We start from the raw sequence: 26,958 nt of genomic DNA on the forward strand, positions 1-26,958 counted from the left end.
TATAACCAATTATAATAAAGCAAGATGACCAACACAGTAAGTGTCTGGTACTAGGAGAACGATGACAGGAGACTTAATGAAGACTACCTGTGGTAAAAACAAACAAACAAACAAACAAACAAACAAAAAACCCCACTTTGTTTTTCCTTTTTTTTCTTTTTTCTAAATTCCAAACCATCATGGACCAATACTTTCATAAGATCAAATAAAAATGAACTAGTGGAAAAATAAAAGTAAAAAAAAGGCCATATAAAATACAAGTCCAATGTTTTATTAGCCACACCCATTAAATTATATTTCAATAATATATTTAGAATGAACAGAAAAAAGAATCACAAAAAATCATGTATTTTCATTGAAGTATGCATATAGGCAATCATAGAAAAGTTATCACACTAATAACTTTCATCATTTCATAACTCTAATTTAACCCAAAGTGATGCGTTAAATAGCAACTCTTCATATTAAATACCAATTCACAGTCTCTGAACTAATAGCATATATGCTAATATTTAAAGTTTTTAATGCAATATGAGGTTGCTTGTTTTTTGTATTAGTTATCTATTACTGCATTAAAAATTACACCAAAACCTAATGGCTTAAAACAACACACACTAACAATCTCACAATTAATTTCTGTTGGTCAGGAATCTGGAAGCAGTTTAGCTGGGTGGTTATGTTTCGAGGTCTTTGTGAGGTTTCTGTCAGGGCTACAGTCATCTGAAGGCCTGACTGGGCTAGAGAATTTGCCTTTATGCTCACTCACATGGCTGATGGCAAAAGGCCTCAGTTTCCTATTGGCTGTTGACCAAAAGCCTCAGTTCCTCAGCAGGTAGGCCTCTCCACTGGGCTGTTTACAACATGGCAGCTGGCTTCCAGAGAGAAAGGAACATGGCAACCAAGACAGACACTGCAGTATCTGCTATGACCTAATCTTAGGAGTGACATACTATCACATCACCCCTCTACTGCAGGAAGGGGATTACAAAGATGTAAATACCAGGAGGTAGGGCATCCTGGGAGCTCTCTCAGAAGCTGGTTACCACGAAGCTAACTGACCTGTTCTAGGTTAAATTGATGACAATGCTACCCACAAGGGACAAGATATATCTAAACTACTTCTGTGTTTTGTTTCAATAGCACTCATAACAGGAAACCTGGTTTCATAGATGTATGTTGACAGGAACAGAAGATACTTTAAAGAGATTTCAGCTCAAGATACTCATTTTTAACTTTCACCCCAAATCCAGAAAATTATGCTTTTTAAACTCTGTGCCACACCAGTAATTTATCCATCAAAATTATAGTTAAATCTGAAATAGCTTTTGATGAAAAAAATGGATTCCTGATCTATTAATTTCCTATGCGTGGGTTTTCTTTTAATAAAAAAATTTTAAGTGCGTCTTACCAAATTTGTAAGGTATTTGATTTTAACATTTTATAAAATGTGCACTACAAAACTCATCACTACTTTACTGATAATTGTTACTATACTGTAAGACCCATAACAATTTGTGGAAACTTTCTCCCAAAATTTCTAACTTTCATTTTCGTCCTATGATATTATATAACATTAAAAACATCTGACACAGTTTCCTTGCATGGAAGGCTAAGATCATTTTTAAAAAAGAATAAAGCTATCAGGCAAATAAGTCTAATTCACATATTTACAAAGCTGGGGACCAAAATGGTTGCTTATCTTGCAAAAACATGAAGCTTTCTTCCCAAAGTTCAAGTACTTTTATCTGAAAATTTCCCTTTGAAAATTATTATATACCTTAGCACACAGTAACAGTTGACTAGTTCAGCTTCCAAACTATCAGTTTTTTTAAATATCAAAAATTACAATTCATACTTTTTTTTTTTTTTTTAAATTTTTTCCCAACGTTTTTTATTTATTTTTGGGACAGAGAGAGACAGAGCATGAACGGGGGAGGGGCAGAGAGAGAGGGAGACACAGAATCGGAAACAGGCTCCAGGCTCCGAGCCATCAGCCCAGAGCCTGACGCGGGGCTCGAACTCACGGACCGCGAGATCGTGACCTGGCTGAAGTCGGACGCTTAACCGACTGCGCCACCCAGGCGCCCCTACAATTCATACTTTAAGTGAACTACTGTTAATTTAGCTGATATAGCATGGCTTTCTCAATGAAGGGAAGCAGGACATTGATTTACATTATGGTATGTGCTCACTTCGGCAGCACATATACTAAAATTGGAATGATGTACATTATGGCACAAGTTCCAACATTTTTTGTCATTGTCTCTCTTTAATCAGAACATACCCCTCCCCACAAAAGCAAAGCAAAACTCCAAGCCACATTTGTTGATTTGTTAACTCTTCCAAGTTTTACATGATTTAGAGTAAGTTGTGTTTGTCAGCAAGGAAGTTGAAAAATAAATTCTGCCTTCATATCACTGTCATATTAAAATCAATGGGTCATCCAATTGTAACAAAAATTACTTTGCTATCCTTATTTGTCCAAGAGTTGGTCTTCTGTATCACTAAACTGTTCCTAAATATATCAAGCTATGGTGTTGTCAGAAAGTATTACATAAACTACCTTCCTTGCTACAGATTTATCCAACATCTCCAAGCCAACACCTTTGTCTTGTCATTTGTCTGTAGTTTTTTTTTTAATGTTAGTAACATGAAATGAGACTTTAAAAGAAAGTAACAAAGCCCAATGATTCCATACGAAAACCCGAAGATCTGCTTGTGTCAGTTTCTTAACTGTAATATTTCTTTCAAATAATGCATTTGTGGTTGTGAATGTATTTATGTAATGCACATAAACGCCACTTAAGTTTTGATGGTATTAAGGCTGTGAAGCCAGCACACCGCTACAAATAGGCCACTGTGGTTTTAGCACTTCCCCACCAATTATGGCTAAAATTGAACTCAATACAGACATTCCTCAAAGACACTTTGGGTTTGGTTCCAGACCACAGTAATGAAGCAAGTATCACAATAAAGAGAGTCAAATGAAACTTTTGGTTTCCTAGTGTATATAAAGTTGTATTTACACCATAATGTAGCCTATTAAATGTACAATAACATTGTTTAAAAAAAATGTTCACACTTAAACTTAGAAATATTTTTAAAATGCTAACCATCATCTGAACTTTTAATGGAGTCATAATCTTTTTGCTAGTGGGGGGGTCCTACCTCAGTGTCATGGCTGCTGACTGATCAGGGTGGTGGCTGCTAAAGGCTGGGGTGGCTGCAGCAATTTAGCAAAATAAGGCAACAGTGAAGTTGGCTGCATTGATAGGACTCTTCCCTTCATGAACAATTTCTCAGTAGCATGAAATGCCGTTTAATAGCATTTTACCCACAGTAGAATTTCTTTCAAAATTGGGAGTCTAAGCTCTCAAACCCGGCCAACACTTTAGCAACTAAGTTTATGTATTATCTAAATCCTTTGTTGTCCTTTCAACAATCCTCACAGCATCTTCACCAGGAGTGAAGACGTAAAAGCCCATCTCAAGAAACCATTTTTCTCTGCTCATCCATAAGAAGCAACTCCTCTCCAGTAAAGTTCTATCATGAGATTTCAACAACTCAGTCACATCTTCAGGCTTCATTTCTAATTCTAGTTCTCTTGTTATTTCTACCACATCTGCAGTTACTTCCTTCCTCCACTGGTCTTGAACCTTCAAATTGTAAAAAACAAAAACAAAAACAAAAAACAACACAGTAACTACAAAGTACAATAAGCAAAGTGCAATAAAAAACAAGGTTTGCCTGTGTAGAGAACTAATGCTTCCCAACAAAACTAGCACAAACTCTTTTGGTCTGTAACTCTCTAAAATTATCATCATTTGGTTTACTACTAGTGCCACATTCAGAAAAGGTGTATGTTTTCTTATTATAAAAGTCTAGTACCTAGATTTAGATAATACAAATAAAAGAAGAAATTGAAAAGAATGAAAAAGATTTTTAAACTTAGTTTTATTATACATTTACTTTTTAATTATCTCATTTATGAAAGAAGTCTGATTAAATTTAATTAAAGTTTTTTTTTTTAATTAAAGATTTTTAAAGTGAATAAATCCTTGTTGTTTTTTTCAGCTCTTACACATTTTGGGTTACAAATGACTAACATAAAAATAACACACATGGAGCAAAATATACATTCTTCTCAAGTTCACATGGTACATTCACCCAGACTAACCATATTCTCGACTATAAAGCCCACCTTTACAAATTTAAAAGAATAGAAATCAGGGGCGCCTGGGTGGCTCAGTCGGTTGAGCGACCGACTTCGGCTCAGGTCATGATCTCGCAGTCCATGAGTTGGAGCCCCGCGTTGGGCTCTGTGCTGACAGCTCACAGCCTGGAGCCTGTTTCGGATTCTGTGTCTCCCTCTCTCTGACCCTCCCCCCGTTCATGCTCTCTCTCTGTCTCAAAAATAAACGTTAAAAAAATTTTTTTTAAAAATAAAAGAATAGAAATCATATAATGCCTGCTCTCAGAACACAACAGAATTAAACATGAAATTAATAGCAGAGAGATCACTGGAAAACTGTAAAATGTGTAGAGATTGATTAACAGACTTTTAAATAACACATGAGTCAAAGAAGAAATCTTAAGAGAAATTTTTAAATGTTTTGAACTAAACAAAAATGAACCCACAGCTTAAAATTTGTGAGATACAATGAAAGCAGTGCTTACACAGAAATTTGTAGCACTGAATGCATATATTAGAAAAGAAAAGAAAACCTAAAATCAATACTTTAAGTTTCTACCTTACATAACTAGAAAAGGGAGAGCAAATTAAGTCCCAAATAGGTAGAAGAAATGAAGTAAGAATGAAGGCAGGAATCAGTGAAATTGAAAACAGGAAACCAATACAGAAAATCAATGAAACCAAAAACGATTTCTTTGAAAAGAGCAATAAATTCAATAGGCCTCTAGCTAGGAGAGAGGACACAGGTTATTAATATCAGAAATGAAAAAGGGGACATCACTTTAGAGCCCATGGACATTAAAAGGATAATAAAGAAATACTGTGAACATCTCTACCCACAAATTTGATGACCTAGGTGAAATGAGCCAATTCCTTGAAAGATATAGTCTGCTAAAACTCACACAAAAAGAAACAATGTGAATAGGCCTATATCTCTTAACGAAATTGGATCAATAATTAGTAACTTTCCAAAACAGAAAGCACCAGGCCCAGGCAGGTTCACTGGTGAATCCTACACCAAACATTTAAGGAAGAATTATACCAATTCTCTCAAATCTCTTCCAGAAGACAGACGCAGAAGGAATACTTCCTAACTCATTCTGTAAGGCCAGCATTACCCTAATGCCAAAACCAGATGAAAATATCACAAGATAACTATAGACTAATATTAATATCTCTTATGAACATACAGATGCAAAAACCCTCAACAAAATATTTATAAATAAAATTTAACACTCAAAAAATTGTATTAAGTGGAATTTATCCCAGCTATTCAAGGCTGGTTCAACATTTCAAAAATCAATTAAAGAACTGACAGCTTTCCCCTAAGGTCAGGAACAAAACAGGATATCTACTCTAACCACTTTTATTCAACATAGTACTGGTGGTCTTAGCCACAGCAATCAGAGAACATAAATAAAAGTCATCCAAATTGATAAGAAGTAAAAGTCTCCTTATTTGCAGATGATACAATACTATATAGAGAAAACCCTTAAGAATCCACAAAAAAAAAAATGCTCAAACGGATAAATGAATTGAGTAAAGTCACAGGATACAAAAATAAATGGACAGAAATCTGTTGCATTCCTATACACTAGTAATGAAGTAGTAGAAAGTGAAATTAAGACAATTCCATTTACAACTACATCAAAAACAATAAAACACCTAGGAATGAACTTAACCAAAGAGGTGAAAGATGTGTACTCTAAAAACTACAGAAAGTCAAGGTGACACAAAGAAAGACATTCCATGCTCATGAATTGGAAAAACAAATATTGTTAAAATATCTATACTACTCAAAGCAATTTACAAACTTAATACAATCCTTATCAAAATACCAACAGCATTTTTCACAGAACCAGAACAAACAATCCTAAAATTTGTGGAACCACAAAAGACCTCAAATAGCCCAAGAAATCTTGAAAAAGAAAAACTAAACTGAAGGTATCACAATTCCAGATCTCGAGTTATATTACAAAGCGGTGGTAATTAAGACTGTATGGTACTAGCATTAAAAAAAAAAACAAAAAAACAAAAAAAAAGCATAGATCATTGGAATAGAATAGAAAACCCAGAAGTAAACCCACAATTATGTGGTCAATTAATCTTTGACAAAGGAGGAAAGAACATACAATGGGAAAAAGACAATCTCTTCAACAAATGGTGTTGTGAAATTGGACAGCCACATGCAAAAGAATGAAACTAGACCACTTTCTTTCACCATACACAAAAAATAAACTCAAAATGGATTAAACACCTAAATGTGAAACCTGAAACCATAAAAACCCCTGAAGAGAGCACAGGCAGTAGTCTCTCAGACATCAGCCATAGCAATAGTTTTCTAGATATGTCTCCTAAGGCAAAGGAAATAAAAGCAAAAATAAACTATTGGGACTACATCAAAATGAAAGGCCTCTGTACAGTGAAGGAAATAACAAAAGTAAAATACAGTCTACTGAATGGGAGGAGTTATCTGCAAATGGCATATCAGATAAATGGCTAGTATCCAAAATACATAAAATATTTGTATAACTATATAAAGATGTGATACAACTCAATACCCCAAAAACAATCCAATTAAAAATGGGCAGAAGACATGAACAGACATTTCTCCAAAGAAGACATAGAGATGGCCAATAGACACATAAAAAATACTCAATATCACTCATCATCAGGGAAATGCAAATGAAAACTACAATGAAATATCACCTCAAACCTGTCAGAATGACTAAAATCAACAACACAAGAAACTACAAGTGTTGACAAGGATGTGGATAAACAGGAACCTTCTTGCACGATTGGTGGGAATGCAAACTCGTGCAGCCACTGTAGAAAATGGAATGGAGGTTCCTCAAAGAATTAAAACTAGAACTACCCTATGACCCAGGAGTCGCACTACTGGGTATTTACCCAAAAAATATGAAAACGCTAATTCAAAGGGATATGTGCACCTCTATTTTTATTGCAGCATTATTTACAAAAGCCAAGATATGGAAGCCTATCAGGTGTCTATCAATAGATGAATGGATAAAGAGGACACATACAATAGAATATTATTCAACCACAAAACAAGAATGAAATCTTGCCAGTTGCAACAACATGGATAGAGCTGGAGGGTACAATGTTAGGCAAAGTAAGTCAGTCAGAGAAAGACAAATACCATTATGATCTCACTCACATGTGGAATTTAAGAAACAAAACAAATAAGCAAAGGGAAAAAGAGGGGGGGGGGAGAGAAACCAAGAAACAGACTCTTAAATATAGAGAACTGATGGTTACCAGAAAGGAGGTGGGTAGGGAGATGGGTGAAATAGGAGACTGGGTTGTGGGGGAGGGACGCGCCTGGGTGGCTCAGTCAGTTAAGTGTCTGACTTCGGCTTAGGTCATGATCTTGCTGTTCGTGTGTTTGAACCCTGTGTCAGGCTCTGTGCTAACATGCCTGCTTCAGATTCTGTGTTTCCCACTCTCTCTGCCTCTCCCCTGCTTGCACTCTCTCTCTCTCTCTCTTTCAAAAATAAATATTTTTAAAAATGTGTTTTAAGAAATAGGGAGTGGGAATTAAAGAGTACACTTATGATGAAAAATAAATAAAATGATAAAATAAAACAAAAAACAAAAACCAATAAATGTAACCCATCACATCAAGGCTGACAAAGAAAAATCAAATGATCATACCAATAGATATAGAAAAAGTATATGACAAAACCCAGTATCTATTCATGAAAAAAATTCTAGACAAATAAAGCACAGAAGAGAATTTCCTCATCTTGATAAAGGATACCTACAAAAACCTACATCATACTAAGTGGTGAGACATTTGAAGCTACCCTGCTAAGACCAGGAACAAGGCCAGACTATCTTTCACCACCCCTTTTTTTTTTTAAGTTTGTTTATTTATTTTTTGAGAGAGAGGTAGAGAACACAAGCAGCAGAGGGGTAGGGCAGGGGAGGACAGAGGATCCAAAGCAGGTTCTGTGCTGATAGCAAAGAGTCAGATGTGGGGCCAAAGTCGGACACTTAACTGACTGAGCCACCTGGGAGCCCTTCACCACTCCTTTTCAACATCTTGGAGGAAGTCTTAGCTAATGCAACAAAACAAGAAAAGGAAATAAAAGGTATACAGATTGGGAACACAAAAATAAAACTGTATTTGTTCACAGATGACATGACATCACTGTTTATATATAAAACCCAAAAGAATCAACAAAAAAATTCCTGGACCTAACAAACAATTATAGAAGGGTTGCAAGATACAAGTTTAATACACAAAAATCAATCAATCACTTTCCTATATACAAGCAATAAACACATGGAATTTGAAATTAAAAACACAATATATTTACATTAGCTCCCCTCAAAATGAAATACTTAGGCATAAATCTAATAAGAAAGTACTATATCTATAAGAGGGAAACTACAAAACTCTGATGAAAGAGATCAAAGAAAAACTAAATAAATGGAGAAATATTCTTAGCTAATGAACAGGAAAATTCAATATTGGCGAAGTGTCAATTCTTCCCAACTTGATCTATAGTCAATGCAAGCTCAAACAAAACCCCAGCAAGTTATTTTGTAGAGACAAACTAATTCTAAATTTTACACAGGGAGGCAAAAAATCCAGAAAAGCTAACACAATACCGGAAAACAAAACTGGACGACTGGTTATACCCAACTTCAATACTTAACTATTAAGCCAGAGTAACCAACGCAGTGTGGTACTATTGAAAGAATAAATAGAGCAATGGAACAGATAGAAAGCCTAGAAATAAACTCATAGAAATAACCCATGACTGATCTTTGACAAAAGATGGAACAAAGATAAAACAGTCTTTTCAACAAATGCTGCTGGAACAACTAAACATCCACATGCATAAAATGAAAAATTAAGACAAAGACCTTATGCCTTTTATAAAAATCAACTCAAAATGGATAATGGACATAAATGTAAAATGCAAAACTTATATAAACCTTCTAGAAGATAGCTAACATAGGAGAAAACCTAGAAAACCTTAGTTATGGAAAAGACTTTTAATATTCAACACCAAAGGCATAATCCATTAAAGAAATAGTTGACAGCCTGACTTCATTAAAATTAAAACTTTCTACTCTGTAAAAGAAAATGTTAAGAGAATGGGAAGACAAGCCACACTGAGAGAAAATACTTACAACAAAACACACCTGATAAAGAACTATTATCCAAAATTTACAAAGAACTCTTAAAACTCAACAATAAACAACGCTATTAAAAAATAAGTCAAAGACCTTAATTGACACTTTATCAAAGATATGCAGATGGTAAATAAGTGTATGAAAAGATGTTCCATATTATGTCATCAGGGAAATCCAAATTAAAACAACAATGCACACCCATTAGAATGGCTAAAATCAGAAACAATGAAAACCCCAAACACTACTGAAGATTAGAGCAACAGGAACTCTCATTCACTGCTGGTAGAAATATAAAATTGTACAGCCACTTTGGGAGGCTGCTTGGCAGCTTCTTATAAAACTAAATCTACTCTTAACCATATGATCCATCAATCATGCTCCTTGGCATTTACCTGAAGAAACTGGAAGCTTAGGTCTGCACAAATATCTGCACAGGGATGTTTATAGCAGCTTTATTCATAATTCCCAAAATTTAGAAGCAAACACAATATCCTTTCATAGGTGAATGGACAGATAAACTGTGGTAGATCTGGAATATTACTCAGTGCTAAAAAGAACCTTAAGTGCATATTAGAAGTGAAAGAAGCCAATATGAGAAGGCTATATAATGTACGATCTTAATTATATGACACTGTGGAAAAGGTAAAACTGTGGAGTAAGATCAGTAGTTTATAGGGGCTAGGGGGAGATTTAAAAGGGGGAAGGATAAACAGGTGGAGTACAGAGGACTTTCAGAGCAGTGAAAATACTTTCAGAGCAGTGAATATACTCTGTATTGTATCATAACTTTTAATTATTTATGATACAAAATTTTTTGTTTTCCCAAAACTGACTATAATATTTTTACTGAAAGTACAGGCGAATATGCTTCATTATTTCTTAGGATCCTATTTTAACATTTTGTGATACAGAGATTCAAAGCACTAGCTCTAAGATCAGTTTGCATATTTGATCTTTAATGGCTGTCATAACAGAAAGAGATAACTTAAAATAAGAATTAAAAATTTTAAAACCTTTCACTTAAAACCCAAAATAAGCAGGCAAGAAAAGATCTGATTTTGTAGATTTTGCCAGCTGGACAATCATGTGATCATCTTTGCATTTATATACTTGGTTTGATATTTTTTTTAAATTCTACCCCCCAGATTTATTTTGTAAACATTAAACTGGATAATAATTCATGTATCCATTTAACGTACAAATTACAGTATTGTGCAGCATTCAGAAAGTGAATGAAACATGCTTCCCTCAGGATATCTCCAGTAACAAATGACCATCTGACATATAAAGCAAGGGCATAATAAACAGTACACAGTAATAGCTCTGAAGAAGAAATGTCATAGTGTTCTTTAGATTAAAAAGTAAATATAAAAGTTATAATATTTTCTTCCTACATATCAACATTATCTTGTGTATCACTCCACCTTGGAGTCTAATTTAGACTTCACTTAAAGATCATAGGAAGTCATTAAAGCAGGTAAAATGAAAGAAGCATTTTAATAAAATGCACTGAAGAAAAAACTGGAGGTAGGGAGGTCAGTTTGGAGGCCATCAAAATAAACTATTTAAGAGATGCTGATATCTTAGATTGGTGTGTTGGCACTGAAGATATATAAGTGATACAAACTCAATAAGTCTTGATAAATGACTGGATGTAGTTGATGTAGTGGGGGGAAAAAAAAACAAAGAAGGGTCATAAGCAACACTCAGATTTCTGGTTTCAGCGAAAGTGGATTCTGACGCCAACTACTGAAATTGACCAGGTTTCACAAGTTTACTTTTGAACATGCTGAGTTTGAGAAACTTCTGAGATATTCAAAGTTGTTGGTTATACAGGTAATAGAGCCAATGCTTGGGAGTCATCAGTATATGCACAGGTAGTAATGGAAGTCATTGAAGTAAAGGAAATTTCTGGCACAAATACACAGAACAAAAAGAGAATAAAGTTGATTACAGAGAGCTGAGTAACACCACCACATAAAGAACAAGTACAGGAAAGGAAGAACTACAAACAAAACTAGGAAATAGCAGCAAAGTGGTAGAAAGAAAATCAAGAGAGTAAGGTATCTCTGAAGTCATATCATATTACAGAAGAGCATTAGAATCATTTTTAAAAAACTTTCCCCTTAAAATATTCAGTTACCTAAACCAACAACATTATTTGTGTAGAAATTACAATCCTGACAACCACAAACATCAAATCCTAGAAATATGGATATCCCTTAATAACTCTGTATCTGCCTGAGGTACAAGCTTAAAACAGTATTTTTTAGAAAATTTAAACAATTAACAATTTCTAAGATTCTTCATATTAGGCTTGCCAATACATAAATGATAGTATTATACGAATTCAAAACAAGGAATAATTATTAGAAAACAAAATCAGTGCTGTATCCCCATTATGTACTAGATCTGTAAGAAATACTGTCAAAACTGTGAATATTGTTACTTGATCTTATTGCCAAATTTAGATCTGTGTACTTTAAAAACAAATGCTTTCAACCTATTTTGAGGGACATATATGTACAATGCAGAATACACAGAATAAAAGACCGTTTCATTAACTCCAAAAAGTCTGTAATACTCTACTCAGGAATGTTAACACAAATCTCTAACTAATATAATTCCAAAAAGAATCTCCTTTGCCCTTAGCTATAAAAAAATACTAACTATAATGTTCAGAAAAGGGAAAAGAATAAAGTATCATCAAAGATAAATACTTCCATTTTCAGAAAGTTTTTCCCCACTGGGAGTTTTCACATCTTTTGTGGTAAGTCTAGGGAGGTGTTATATTGGGGAATAAAACACTGTTTTTCTAAAACTATCATGAGAACAAGATTGGCACAGTATTATAAGATTAGAGCTAGAGGAATTTTCCACTAAAGTAGGTATTTTAAGGCTTAGTAATTATAAGAAATACAAGACTTATGAGTAAAATCCCACTTTTAGAATGGGTATCAAGAATTTAGCAGTATTGGATAAACCATGAAACCCTTAAATAACCAACAAGTACATGATTGGCCTCCATATTTTTACCATGTTTCGCTATCTTATTCTCCCCCATCATTAGTCCCACTCCTCATAACAGCCCCTTACTCTGTGTGTAGGCTTTCTCTTTCCTCTTCCTTTACACACGAGTGCACGTGCATATACACACACACACACACACACACACACACACACACACACACACAACTCAATGTCAAAATCAAAAACTCTCAGACTCTATTCAAACTATGATATATATTAATTGTAGGATATGAAAAATATAAATCAATTATCTCCAGTAATCCCACCAACCCAGAGATAATTGCCAATACATTTTACAACATAGTAGTTCTTAACCTCTTATACTCAGCTTCCTTTGAAAATCTATTGAAAAGATCTGTCCCAGATAAACAATAAATTATTTTACATATTAGTTCATCAATAGATTTCAAGTTATAAACACCTGATCTATGTTATGAGACTTTGTTTTATATCATACTTTGTAATATGTTCACCCTCTCCCATTTAACATAAATAGGTAATTATTATCCTATATAATTAATAGTTTTCTACATCATCAGTTTAATGTCTGCATTATAACTATACTATATTAATTTTTGGCATATTAAATAGAGTGAATTAACCTAAAGAGATAAAATATGACAACTATCTCACCATATATACCCAGTTGCTCAAATTTTACTACCTGAGGGATAGACAAAACAAATCCAGAAAACATTCTTCCAGATGTAAGTCACTGTACTTGGTAAAAACAGCTAAAATTATATGCACTTCATTTTTATCTTAATGTGTGTGGGCGCCTGGATGGCTCAGTTATTAAGCATCTGACTTTGGCTCAGGTCATCATTTGTGATATTGGCTCGATATCACCATTTGTGAGATCGAGCCCCGCTTCGGGTGAACCCCACTTTTCTCTTTCTCTTTCTCTTTCTCTCTCTCTCTACTCTCTCTCCATCTGCTCCTCCTAGATTCTCTCTCTGCCCCTCGTTCACTTGTGCCCTCTCTCTCAAAAAAAAAAAAAGAAAAAAATGTATCACCCAAACAGCCAAGCATACTACCTTGCATCTCACAACTATTCAAAACATATTTGATAAAACATCCATTTTATTTTTTTCAGAAAAGTCTTCAACTAAGCAATATGAAAAATGTCTATGTATTTATTAAGAGTAAACAGGAACCACAAAAAATTTACACATGAATGTTCCTAATATGTTCACATAGGCCAAAAAGTAGAAACACCCCAAATGTCCATCCTGTGATATTATCCACGCAGGCTACAACACAGATAAATCTTGCAGACATAATGCTAAACGAAAGAAGCCAGACCAAAAGGCCACATATAGTATGACTTCATTTATATGCATTACCCAACATAGGCAAATCTATAAAAACACATAGCAGAGTACTGGTTGCTAAAGCTAAGGGGAAGGCGAAAATAGGGACTGGCCGTTTCCTGGGTATGGGGTTTCCCTTTTTTTTTTTTTTTGTGGAGAGTAGTTCTGGAACTAGATAGCGGTCATGGCTATACAACACTGTGTAAGTAAGTACTATCAACCACTGAATTGTACACTTTTAAACATCATGAACCATTTGAACTATACCTCAAAACTCTCTAAAAAAGAGATTAAATATGGAATAGCAAGTTCAGATTAGTGATCAATATCCAAGGAAATATAATACATAAAATGCACTTAAAAATGATACTGCACAAAATATTGTTACATAATTTCTCTTTCATGAATATAAAGATAACTTTAGATTTTGTTGGAACTGAAGATTGTAAGAACAGAAGTTATTTTCCCATACTGCAGCCAAAGTAAAGACAGCTGAGGAGATTCTGTGAAATCTAAAGCCACTGAAGTGGAAGTTACTTTGCAAAAAAAACTATGTTAAACAAACAAACAAAAAAATCCAGTTACTGGTACTGTCCAGTTACTTGGGAGTCAAAATAGGCTAAATCAAACTCTGAATCAAACATCTTACATTCTACCCATACTAGGCAAATTAACATTAACATAAGGTAAATCAACATATGTTGATAAAATCAACCAATTAATATCTGTCTTATCTCACACAAGTCACTAAACTTCACTGTACCTCAGTTTGCTCATTTGTAAAATGAGTATAAAGAAACATTTCCCTCATAAGGGTGTTGGGAAAATTAACTGAATTAACATATAAGGAAAGTACTGTTAAGAGTGTATGGTACATAATAAATATTATGTAAATTTTAGCTAATAATATTTACAACATAGATAAAAGTTCACATATCCACAAGGAAACAATTCAGTCCACAAAATGTACCAGTGTCTCAATTACTTTTAAATGATCATTTTTTGACATTCATGTCATTTGCAAGATCCATTAACCAGAAGAACCACAGTTAGAATACTGTATGCCTTACACCATTTGGTAAAATACAGAATATACTAATACAAAAATACGACATCTTGAGAAAGAATAGATTTCTTTAGAAACAAGTCCCAAGACGACTTGTTTCTCTTCAACTACCAAAAGATACCTTTCGTCTTTAGTCTGTAATTCTCACCTACAAAGAATTTCGCTGATTGTTTTGGTTTGATCCCTGACCAACAAACCGAAGAAATTTCTGGTGACTCAGTGGTTCTCAAAACATAAGTGCAATCAAACAAGAACTACTGGTTTTAAAACAATGGTTATAAAGTTCTATTTAGAAAAAAGTTGCGACATCGAAAATCTTGCATGAAAATGGTTTCTGAATAAATTATTCACTTTCTAAACTTACATAGGTTCTATTCAATTTCCAATGAAAGAGTTTAAGAATCAAGTGACAAATAAAGGTTTGAACTTCTCTGTATATTAGCTCAAAAACAACAGATGTGAGATAATAAGAATTTGAGATATAGTATCTTTTAAAAGTGAGGCCTCTCTTTTTCACAGTAAGTGAAGTGTAAAAAGGAGAGTTATCTGAAATCAGATGGGAAGTTGTAACACCACACACGAATGGCTGTGGCTCATACGGAGGTAAGTTGGTAGATGTGTGATGTGTATATTTTGTGTATTCCTCCGTGGTTCAGTTGAGCTGGATAGTTTTCTATGTTTGCCTAGTGTTTCTGATGAACAAAATTGTGCATAAGCAAACATAAAATTTGTGTTATGGTCAAATTATTCCCTACTATATCAACTGGGACAAATTTTAGTTTTCAAAAACAAGTATTATAGCAGAACTGACTGTTAGAGAATGTTGGCTCTTAAGGAAAAGAATCATAGTCACATTTAATCCAAATAAAGAATAAGGGCAGCTGGTAGTCTCAGAGGAACATGCAACTCTTGATCCCGGGGTTATGAGTTTGAGCCCCATGTTGGATGTAGAGATTGCTTAAATAAATAAAAATAAAAAATAAAGAAATTATGGGTCACCAAAGCAGTTACAATGAGCAGTTCTGTACATCACTGAAAGGGAGAAAAGCAGAGAACGCTATTGATACTAGCCATTCTCTTTAAAACATAAAAGCTGAAGTAATATTAACTAAGCAGCACACCAGAATACAAAACTGTATGTCTATTATGCTCACAGTTAAACAAATAAAAAGCCTAAAGGGGCACCTGGGTGGCTCAATCGGTTAAGCGTCCGACTTCAGCTCAGGTCATGATCTCACAGCTTGTGAGTTTGAACCCCACATCAGGCTCTGTGCTGACAGCTCAGAGCCTGGAACCTGCTTTGGATTCTGAGTCTCCCCTCTCTCTGCCCCTCCCATTCTCATTCTCTGTCTCTGTCTCTCAATAAAAAATAAACATTAAAAAAAATTTTTTTTAAAGCTACATAAATGAAATCTAAAATTAAGGTTACTAGAAAGGAGGATGACTTAGAAGCACTTATGACTTGGCACAATTACTTAATAAAGTAATTAATACTGAATTAAATATATTTGTGAAAACAAAACAACCAGTTAATTACTATGTGAGAATAAAACTTAGTATTTGTCTTAGCTTGTTTCCCATGTTTTTTAATCAGAACCATTCTCGATGGTTGAATTACTTAAATAAAAATGGTAAATTATACACCTTGATTAATCCTACCCATTGCAAGTCATTTTAGAACTGTCTTTTTTTTTTTGAAGTGTATGACAGTTTTATTTAGATATCATATTGAGCAGACTATCTATAAGCACACATCTACTAATCTGTCTTGCCTTTGAAAAAAAATCCTTGTTTTAACCAACGCACTATGAACTTAACCAAGTAAGCATATTAACAAAGTCACACATTGAAAAAAAAAAAAGCCTACAAATACATGGCACTGACACTGATCCATCTTTCCTAAACCTTGAATTTCAGAAATTTCATTATCTCCATCTCCAAATAGTTTCTAAACATGTTTCAAAAAGGAAATTAGTCAGGGGGCGCCTGGGTGGCTCAGTCGATTAAGCAGCTGACTTTGGCCCTGGTCATGATCTCACAGTTCCTGAGGCTCTGTGCTGACAGCTTAGAGTCTGGAGCCTGTTTCAGATTCTGTATCTTTCTTTCTTTCTCTCTCTCTCTCTCTCCCTCTGCCCCTCCCCTGCTCGTACTCTGTCACACTCCCTCTCTCTCTCTTTCAAGAACAAAAAAAAAAAAAAGGGGGGGGGGGTGAGGAAAACACTTAAAAAAAAAAAGGAAATTAGTATCAGTTTTTAAGAGATGCTCTAGATAAACAAGTTGATTCAGTAAAATACAGCCTAACTAGATTGAGTGTATAACAAACTCAGTGCTCAAAAAGTACATTCTTGATATTTGTAAGAAAAAATTACATATTAAATTCATAATTTATAACAGCACACATACAAACTAATCTTGTGGGTTCTTGTATCTAATGATTTTTTAAGTGTATTCATTTAGAAAAAGAGAGTGAATGAATGAATGAATGAATCCCAAGCAGGCTCTGCACTGTCATCACAGAGCCCTACATGAGGCTCGAACTCACAAACCCATGAGATAATGACCTGAGCTAAAATCAAGAGATGGATACTTAACCAACAACCGAGCCACCCAGGCGTCCCTGTAATGATTTTTTAAGAGTTTGTCTAGCTGTGTACAGGAGATAAGTTATTTGATGTACTGAAAATATTTTCTAACATATGAGGTCAAATTTCTAATCTTTAGCCATTCTTCCTTTTTTTTAAATCCTCATTAGTCGGCAGACACAAACCACCAAGGAACATCCATTCCCTAGTCATTGCTACAACTTGCTGACAAATTAATGAAAGTAACGAACTACTGATGCACAATTTAACAAATTCCTCTAGATAAGGAATTGATAATTTCAGATACAGATCTTGAGTTTTATGTTTAGTTTTATTTTTTTAATATTTTTTTCTTTTTAGACAGTATTCAAACAACGAGTTGTTGTAAGTCAGTGAATAATGACTAGAAGCTTTTAAGAATGTATGTTTTATAACAATGTTAAACAGGGCTAAACCTTTGAAAGCTGAAAAGTAACAAAACATGCTCTAGGTAACAAAAATAACAAAAGTACCAATGCAGGAATAGGTCCCAAGTAAAATGATCTAAAAAGCTTACAATAAACACATACATGATGGAAAACCAATTTTCTTCCTGATTTAACACAATGATACATAAAGGTTTTGATGAGTATTTATAAGAAAATTATTCCCTTGTTGATTCTACTTAACACTAATCTGAAAAGTATCAATTTTAATTCAATGTTTAATATTTAATAAATAAATACTTATACATTTGTTAAGTTACTGAAGTTTATCTTTATTCCCCAAACCAAAAACTAATGGTAAATTTTTTTTTGGTTTGAGGTAGCCTGAAAATACGCCAAATCAGAGCTATTTGGCAATAATTTCTGGCAAAAGAAAAGATTTCCAGTTTAAGCTATTCATGTTAAGTAGAAATTAATAAGCCATGTATAAATGTTAGAAGCTTAGAGGCACCTGGGTGGCTCAGTTGGTTAAGTGCCTGACTCTTGATTTCGGCTCAGGTCATGATCTCACAGTTCATGAGTTCAGGCCCTGCATCAGGCTCTATGCTGGCAGTGCAGAGCCTATTTGGGATTTTCTCTCTCTCCCTCTCTCTTTCTGCCCCTATCCTACTCATGCTCTTGTGCGTGCTCTCTCTCTAAAAATAAATAAGTATTTTTTTTAAAATGTCAGAAGCTAAAAGGAATCACAGGTTTCATTATACCTAAACCAAAATTACTCAGAAATGAAAATTAAAGAAGCAGTAACAAACATAGTTCACCTGAGACAGTTTCCGACCTACTTAATTCAATTACTGATTATCTCGGCCTTACTCCTTTCTACCACTATGGCCCATAGTAAAACTTAAAAATTAAATTTTAGGGGTGTCTAGATGGCTCAGTCAGTTGAGCATTGAACTCTTGATTTCAGCTCCGGTCCTGATCTCACGGTTTGTAAGTTTGAGCCCCGTGTGAGGCTCCTTGCTGATAGCACAGACATGGAAGCCTGCTTGGGATTCTCTCTCTCTCCCTCTCTCTATGCCACCCCCCACTCCCCACATCACACTCACGTGCTCTCTCTCTCTCAAAATAAACAAAAAAAAATTTATTTATTCAATTTGTGTATTTATTTATATGTATTAAAATTAAAGTTCCTCTTAATCAATGTTTTATTTTAGATGGAATATAATAACCAAAACTTTCAACAAAATACTTTAAACTTTAACATACAAATAGAGGAAATAAAAGGTTTTATATGTATGAATTTAAGTAGATGGTACAAGCACGTGTGTTCTGAAGTCAGGTTGTTGGAGTTCAAATCTAGACTCTACTGTTAACTAGCTTTGTACCCCTGTGAAATTATTCTACCTCTTGAACCCTACTTCCCTCATCTACAAAACGAATGTAAATACTGTACCTACTGTACCTATCTTTTAAGATAATTGTCAGAATTGAATGTGAGATTTCTATGTAAAGCACCTTGGACATTATAAACACTTGATAAGGTCTACCATGACTCTATGATTGTTTGCACATGTATGACCACATCTTCTGTAATCTTTACGACTTCAACAGGGAAAAAGGAAGCTAATAGCCCAAGAATCTCCATTAAACAACTTCTCATATCTAATTCTGCTTTTCTTCCTATACAGGTACATATACACTCAAACACATTTTCTGGTAAAAGCAATGCTCACTGTGCAGAGGACTTGGTATGGTCTGAATGTTTTAAGATCCCCCCAAATTCGTATGTTGAAATCCTCATTTACATGGTAATATTAGGAAAGTGGGGTCTTTCGCAAGTGCTTAGGTCACAAAGGTGGAGACTTCATGGATGGAATTAGTTCTCCGATAAAAGAGACCTGAGAGAGCTCCTGGGCTCCTTCTACCACACTAAGGACAAGACAAGTAGTTGTTAGTCTGCAACCCAGAAGAGGGCCTTCACCAGAACCTGACCTTGCTGGCTATCTGATCTCTTACTTCCAGCCTCCGGAACTATGAGAAAAGTAGTTTCTGTCTAAGCCATCCTTTCTTTGGTGTTTTATTATGGCAGTCCAAGCTAATAAAGATAGTATAAGTATTTTCAATGTTCAAATATATAAGGGAAACTGATTCTAAGTTTTTATTTTGCTAATTTCACCAGTCCCATACAAATTCATGGTATGTACAGTTTTCCAAGACAGCAGGGTATCTCAGAATAAATCATGGTCAGACAGAAAGGACTATACTCCCGCCAACAAATGTAATTTCTTAAGAGCATGATATTAAGGTTTCTTATTTTTCAACAAGGTGTTTGAAACAGTTCTAGTTAGTTAAGTCATGTCTAACTATATGTTGTAGGTCAAAACTTAAGGATTCTTACCTTTTATATCTGCCTGAAACTGTTCTAGATGGCTCCTGTAAAGTAAAAATAACGACATCAGTTTGGGTGTGTGTGTAAGAACACAATTCCAGATTATATAAATCAGTTAATCATGTCTAATTTTGAAAGAAACTAATATGGAACAAATATCAATACTTTTAAAAATTCACAATGCTGGTCAGACTAAACAAGACTCTACATCTGATTTTTCAGACAAAACCAATTACTTTTTTAAAAGTGTATTTTTAATTTAGAAGATTTTTAAAACTCAGAAAATGGAAAAAGCAAGCATCATTCATCAACCAATCAACTTTTTTTTTGGAAGCCAATAAACATTAAGAACACAATTAGAATCATATACATCTCCCTCCACTGTTTTTTTTGCCCTCGATTAAAAAAAAATTCACCACAGGGGCGCCTGGGTGGCTCAGTCAGTTAAGCGGCCGACTTCGGCTCAGGTCATGATCTCGCGGTCCGTGAGTTCGAGCCCCACGTCGGGCTCTGTGCTCACAGCTCAGAGCCTGGAGCCTGTTTCAGATTCTGTGTCTCCCTCTCTCTGACCCTCCCCCGTTCATGCTCTGTCTCTCTCTGTCTCAAAAATAAATAAACGTTAAAAAAAAAAAATTAAAAAAAAAAATTCACCACATACATATAATGATGAATGCCTATTTTCAAAGACACCTAAAAATAAAAAGAAAGTATGATCAGCATAAAAGCTGATGGTAAGCTATCTAAAAGAAAGGTTGCTGAAAGTTAACATTAACCATTGAGGTGGGGAAATTATTACCTTGCAAATAACCAGGCATTTTTCTGTTCAATCTTTTAATAACTCAGGCTCTTCAAATATTTTTTGCAATTTCATTTTAATAAAACCAGTCAAAATGAAATGAGTCGTTTTAAAAATTGGTAATTCTTTTCTTCTAGTTATCATTAAAAATCTCCAAGAGAGACTCTACAGTAAAGAACAAATGATGTTAAAATCAGAGAATAAGCTCCCTTTATAAAATGACTAGATTCCAGACTAAAACAGCAAATACTGATTGCATGGTACAATAAAGGACATTATACAGTACAGCAAACCATATGGTTAACAGTAAGATTTAGATCCAAGTTCCAACCAGACAGGCTTCAGTAGCTATGAAACTATGGGTAAGTTGTGGTGTTGTTGTTGTTGTTTTTTAATGTCTATTCGTTTTTGACAGAGACAGAGCATGAGCGGGGGAGGGGCAGAGAGAGAGGGAGACACAGAATCTGAAGCAGGCTCCAGGCTCTGAGCTGTCAGCACAAAGCCCAACGTGGAGCTCAAAGCTCAAGTCAGAGGCTTAACTGAATGAGCCATCCAGGCACCCCTATGGCTAAGTTTTTAAACTTCTATCAGTCTCAGTTTCTCATCTCTAAAATAGGAGTAACATTGTGTATTTTATTAGATTATTGGGGATTAAAGGACATGAATGAACAAAAATTTGCACAACTCCTTTACAATAAGCTTACAATTTATATTCCACAACTAAGACTTTTTTTAAGCAGGGATATGAAAAAATCTTTACTAACTTTTCTATGTGGAATTTCAGTAAATCTGTCTCAATTATTCCAAGTCAGTATATTCCCATTAGGAAAGCTTAAACTGCTTATTTGAATATGTTTACCTCAACTTTTCATGTATGGCATACGTCTCATTTTCTGGAAGACAGGGATTCCCACCTTTGAGTCTTTTTCCTCCAAAACCCCAGCTCAAATCATATACAATCAATATGCATGGACAATGTATGGAAATAACTCCCCTAATAATGTAACACTACAGAAAAGTACCTCTTTGGAATATACCAGCTGCAGAAAATAACCAGGGGACAGACATATACTAGAAGTGTCCATATGCATGAGTTTGACCCCTTACCAGGATTACCTCTGGAGAAGCCATGCTTTGACAGTTGATTTAAAGATATTTTAACTCTCCTTTGGGCATCAGATGTTTTTACAAGAAGGGACTGTAACAAAGCTTAGCAAGTAAACTTTCTCGAAAGAGTCTTTTATCTGTTTGTCATTAAAGTGGCAGTTCCTAAAGACAGGGCAGAGTATTTGTACCTTATACGTCAAACATGTAAAACAAATCTTCTCTGAGAATATCTCTAACAACAACAAAGAATATACTTTATAAAACCTAGTTTTAACATTATTTTTGAAACCAAAATAACTAGGTTAAAATGTTTAGTCACTGGTTATTTAGATAAAGTAGAAAGAAATACTAAGCTTATGTGTATCCATTTAAAGTACCTTTTATGGAATGTAGATGATAATGATTTCATATGAAACTTTTACCCCTAAAGTTTCACAAACAGTATTCAACATTTTTTATTAATCTTTCTCTTTATTTATTTATTTTGGGAGAGAGAAAGTATGAGCGGGGGAGGGGCAGACAGGGAGGGAGAGAGAATCCCAAGCAGGCTCAGCACTGTCAGTGCAGAGCCCGATGCAGGGCTCGAACTCAAGAATCACAAGACTGAGACCTGAGCTAAAATCAAGAGCCAGATGCTTAACCAACCATACCACTCAGACACCTCACTCAACTAACATTTCATAAAGGTTTTCATTTATAAATTTCCCTAATCTTACTCTACATGAACTAAAACTAACACACAACATTAAATGATGTCTAAATATGCATTAGGAAAAAAATGCTAATAATGCCATAGGTTCCAAAACAACACCTTTCTCTCATTTTGGTTATAACTGAAATATTTTAAAAGATGACATCAGCTTGATTATCCAGACTACCTTTCACTGAAATGGAGTAAGCAGAATTGCTAAATGAGAATAGCCTTTACTGGATTTACTGATTTGTGGGTTACTGATAAATTGATTGAAATGACAGGAACAAGATTACAATAAATAATATTTCTGAAGTTTAACATAATCATTTTCCTTAATACTTTTGGTAAAACTCTGACTAAAAACAGATTTAGAGTAGAATTTTAACAAATGTAGAAATGTGAAATGAAGATTGTTTTCAGCAACAGTCTGGTGGCATTATACTAATTTTATATTTTGACCCAATTATAAATGACTTAAAGTCAGGATCAAACAAGTTTCCAGTTAAGTATACTAACAGAAGTTGTATAATATCGGTTTTCTAGATTTCTTGCAGCATTTTTTTTAACAACTAGTCACTTGAAACATATCTCAATTAAGTTTCACACACCATTTTCTTTTTGAGAGGCAGAGAGAGACAGAGCATGAGTGGTGGAGGGGCAGAGAGAGAGGGAGACACAGAATCTGAAGCAGGCTCCAGGCTCTGAGCTGTCAGCACAGAGCCCAATGCAGGCCTCGAACCCACGAACCGTGGGATGATGACCTGAGCCAAAGTCGGACACTCAACTGACTGAGCCACGCAGGCGCCCCTCACACAGTATTTTCTATGCAGCTAGTTTGGTGCAATTGATAAAATCAGAACCTGATCAAATTGTTCCATGTTCATGTCCAAGATCTGTAAACAATTAGAATTTAAGCTTATTTCTATATATCTATTTTTTCAATAGTTAGATTCTGAGACAGAACACACTTAAACTTATCATTATTACTTTTTTGTTGTTGATGTTGTTGTTACAGTGAGACAGAATGAGAGCGAGACACAGAGGGAGAGAGAGAATCTTAGGCAGGCTCCATGCTCAGTGCAGAGCCCGACACAGGGCTCAATCCCACGACCCTGGGATCAAGACCTGAGCCAAAATCAAGAATCAGATGCTCAACCAACTGAGCCACCCAAGCACTCAAAGCTTATTCTTTATTGGTAGATTTAAATAGGGTCTTTTATTAGATTACACATTTTGTAGCTAAATGTTACTTCACAATAATTCTAGTAATCAAATTACATTCCTTCATAATGGAATGTTTCTCAAAATGGATAGACTATATTTGTATGAGAACTAGTATAGAAGAAGAAATTGGGAGGAGTGGTAGCCTGCTTCTCGTGTGTGTATTCAAGATGGACAATTACAGATGCCGTTTAAAGTAATCTCTAAAACTCTTGCCAAAAAGAGAAAATATTAGAAAAAAACAAAATCAAGAGCAGGGATCCTCTTTTATAATTTAAAAATTACAATACTTTTTTTAATGTTTATTTATCTTTGAGAGACAGAGAGAGAGAGAGAGTGCAAGCCAGGGAAAGGTAGAGAAGGAGAGGGAGACAGAGGATCCAAAGCGGGCTCTGCACTGACAGCAGAGAGCCCAATGCAGGGCTTGAACTCATGAACCATGAGAACATGACCTGAACCAAAGTCAGATGCTCAACCACTGAGCCACCCAGGCACCCTTAAAATTATAATACTTTTAAGAAGGAAAATGCTTGATGTTTTTTACACATTAATACTCTACGCAAATGTAAACTTCACCTCAGATTTGTTAACTAGAAGCCTCTATATTTCTGTGGCAACAAAGAACAACTCAATAATTACTATACCTATTAAAGTTGACAATTCCAGTCTAAATGGGGGGAAGGGTGTGGAGGAGAAATACCAGTATCATTGAAATGACTTGTAAAAAAACAACTGCTAAGACTGACATTGGTCTTAAAAGTTTCAAAGACTATGTAATTAGACCTTCTGGTAACCTCAAAGCCTGTTACACAACTGATTTAAAATAATACTTTGTCAGAAATAATCTTCCTTGCGATGGGATGGTTTATATTACTACAGGGAAGGAGAAAGACCTATATAGAGCTTAGAAAATGTTGGCAAGGCACCAACTGTTTGTGTAAGTTTAAATAAGACATTCTTGCTTCAGTTAAGCTTAGAATGGTCACTAAAGAAATCCCACGAATTGTCTTTACAGGTGCACTGGCAGATCAGAACTTGTAAAGTATAAACAAATATAAAAGCATGTGTGAAATATGATCAGAGAAATACAAGCCCAACTAAATATAGCAAAAATAATACTAAAGTTATTCAAACAAACTAATTAATGACAAAGCCATAGCTCTCAATAAAATTATGGCATAACATGCTAACTGGCCCTCAGGACTAAATTAAAGCAGCTATACTGGTATATGTAATGTAGCAAGATACACTGCTGAGGATGAATGCAGAACAAAGTATCTGTAATGTATAATTGATAAAACAGTAAGAAAAATGACAAAACAAGAACTTTATCAAATTAACAAAGATTAAAACAGGAAAAACTCATCATTCCCCTTCTTTTTCTGAATGATTCAGTCCTAAAGCCATCAGATAGGGCAGAGCTAGATAGGGAGAAAACAGTGCCCCAAACCAGGCAATCAGAAGACTGGAGCCCTACATGAAAGAAGAACAGTCTCCAAGGAGAAGCAACCCAGCATGAGGTCTCAGAGTCTGAACATGAACAAAGAAAGACCCTAGGAAGGGCAGCCTATCACAGGATGACAGAAGCTAAGCAGGGTAAGGAAGGAATCCTGGGGAGTGGAAGAGGAGGGGTGATCTAGGGCAGCGAGTCACAACTCAAGCAGGGTAGAGAGGGCATCCAGGATGCCCAAGCCTAAAGAGTGTCAGCAGAGTGTTCATGCACAAGGAAAGCCAACATGGGATATCAGCAGAACCCACTTGTGGTGAGGAGGGCATAAATACAGGCAAAGGGTGGCAATGAGAGATAGGTTACATACAAGGGATTGAACAAATAAGAAAACATTACAGATAGTGGGAAGCAAGTTTCTCGATGTTTGTTTCTCACAAAAGAGAGTTACAAATACTAGAATAAAACCCTATGAGATTAGAATTGAAAGTTATCAGTATAAATTCATTTCAGTATCTACCCAGATAGGTGTAGGTAGGTAGGCAGACAGAAGACAAAATAGATATGTACACATAGGTATGTATATATAGATATACACATATTTTGTAGGTCTATACTCAGAGAGGGACCAGGAATGGTGACACTTCAATAACATAAACATACCTACAGTGCATATCTTGGCTTCAAAATATTTTCCAGTAAAAGGAATCAGAGCTCCTTGGCTTCTTAAAGAAATAGCTGCTTCTAAGGTTGGTGTAGGAAAGTTAAAGATGAGCCTGTAATATCATATTATGCCAAGGAAGTATTCCAATTCCAAGAATGGAGAAGTGGCAAAGGATACAAAAGTTCAAATGAGCTCCCAGTGGCAAAATATGGGATAATTTGATCAAAATAAATGATGATGGTGTGACAGGCAGAATAACGACCCTCAAAAATGTCTAGGTCTTAAACCTGTAATCTTCAAACATATTAGGTTATATGGCAAAGGGAAATTAAGGCCGCTAATCAACAACCCTAAATAGGAAGATTATCCTAGATTATCTGATAGGCCCAACTATGTCTTAAACCCTGTAACTTTCAAACCTATTAGGTTATATGGCAAAGGGAAATTAAGGTTGCTAATCAACAACCCTAAATAGGAAGATTATCCTAGATTATCTGATAGACCAATGTAATCACAAGGGTTATTAAAAGTGGAAGACAGCCCCCCTTCGGGTGAGCTCAAGCCCTGCTTTGGACGAACACGAGTCCCGCTTCGGGTGAGCCGTGCTTCTCTCTCTCTTTTTCTCTCCCTTTCTCTCTCTCTGTCTCTCCTGGGATTCTCTTTTTCTCTGCCCCTTGCTCACTTATGCCCCCCCCCAAAAAAAGAAAAGGGAGGGGGAGACAGAGGCAGAAGAAAGTCAGAGGAAGATACGACTAAGAAGAATGGTCAGAAAGAAGACATCCAGATGGCTAACACATGAAAAAATGCTCAACATCACTCATCATGAGGGAAATACAAATCAAAAACCACAATGAGATACCACC

The 26,958-nt window shown here is 35.1% G+C and overlaps 1 protein-coding gene across 3 annotated transcripts in view; it reads right to left on the reverse strand.

The window, feature by feature from the left end:
• PAWR (pro-apoptotic WT1 regulator) overlaps window positions 1-26,958 on the reverse strand; it is a 137,129-nt gene that overhangs the window by 20,793 nt on the left and 89,378 nt on the right. For all 3 annotated transcript variants that reach the window (XR_009617123.3, XM_060656884.3, XM_060656885.3), the window contains exon 3: window positions 20,176-20,210. Coding sequence is in view for 2 of the 3 variants with exons in the window: in XM_060656884.3 (XP_060512867.1) it covers window positions 20,176-20,210 (35 nt within the window). In the remaining variant the exon portion in view is untranslated. The remainder of the gene's footprint in view (window positions 1-20,175; window positions 20,211-26,958) is intronic.

Source organism: Panthera onca, chromosome B4 (assembly GCF_046562875.1).
Source record: "Panthera onca isolate mPanOnc1 chromosome B4, mPanOnc1 haplotype 2, whole genome shotgun sequence".
NCBI classification, from domain to species: Eukaryota; Metazoa; Chordata; class Mammalia; order Carnivora; family Felidae; genus Panthera; species Panthera onca.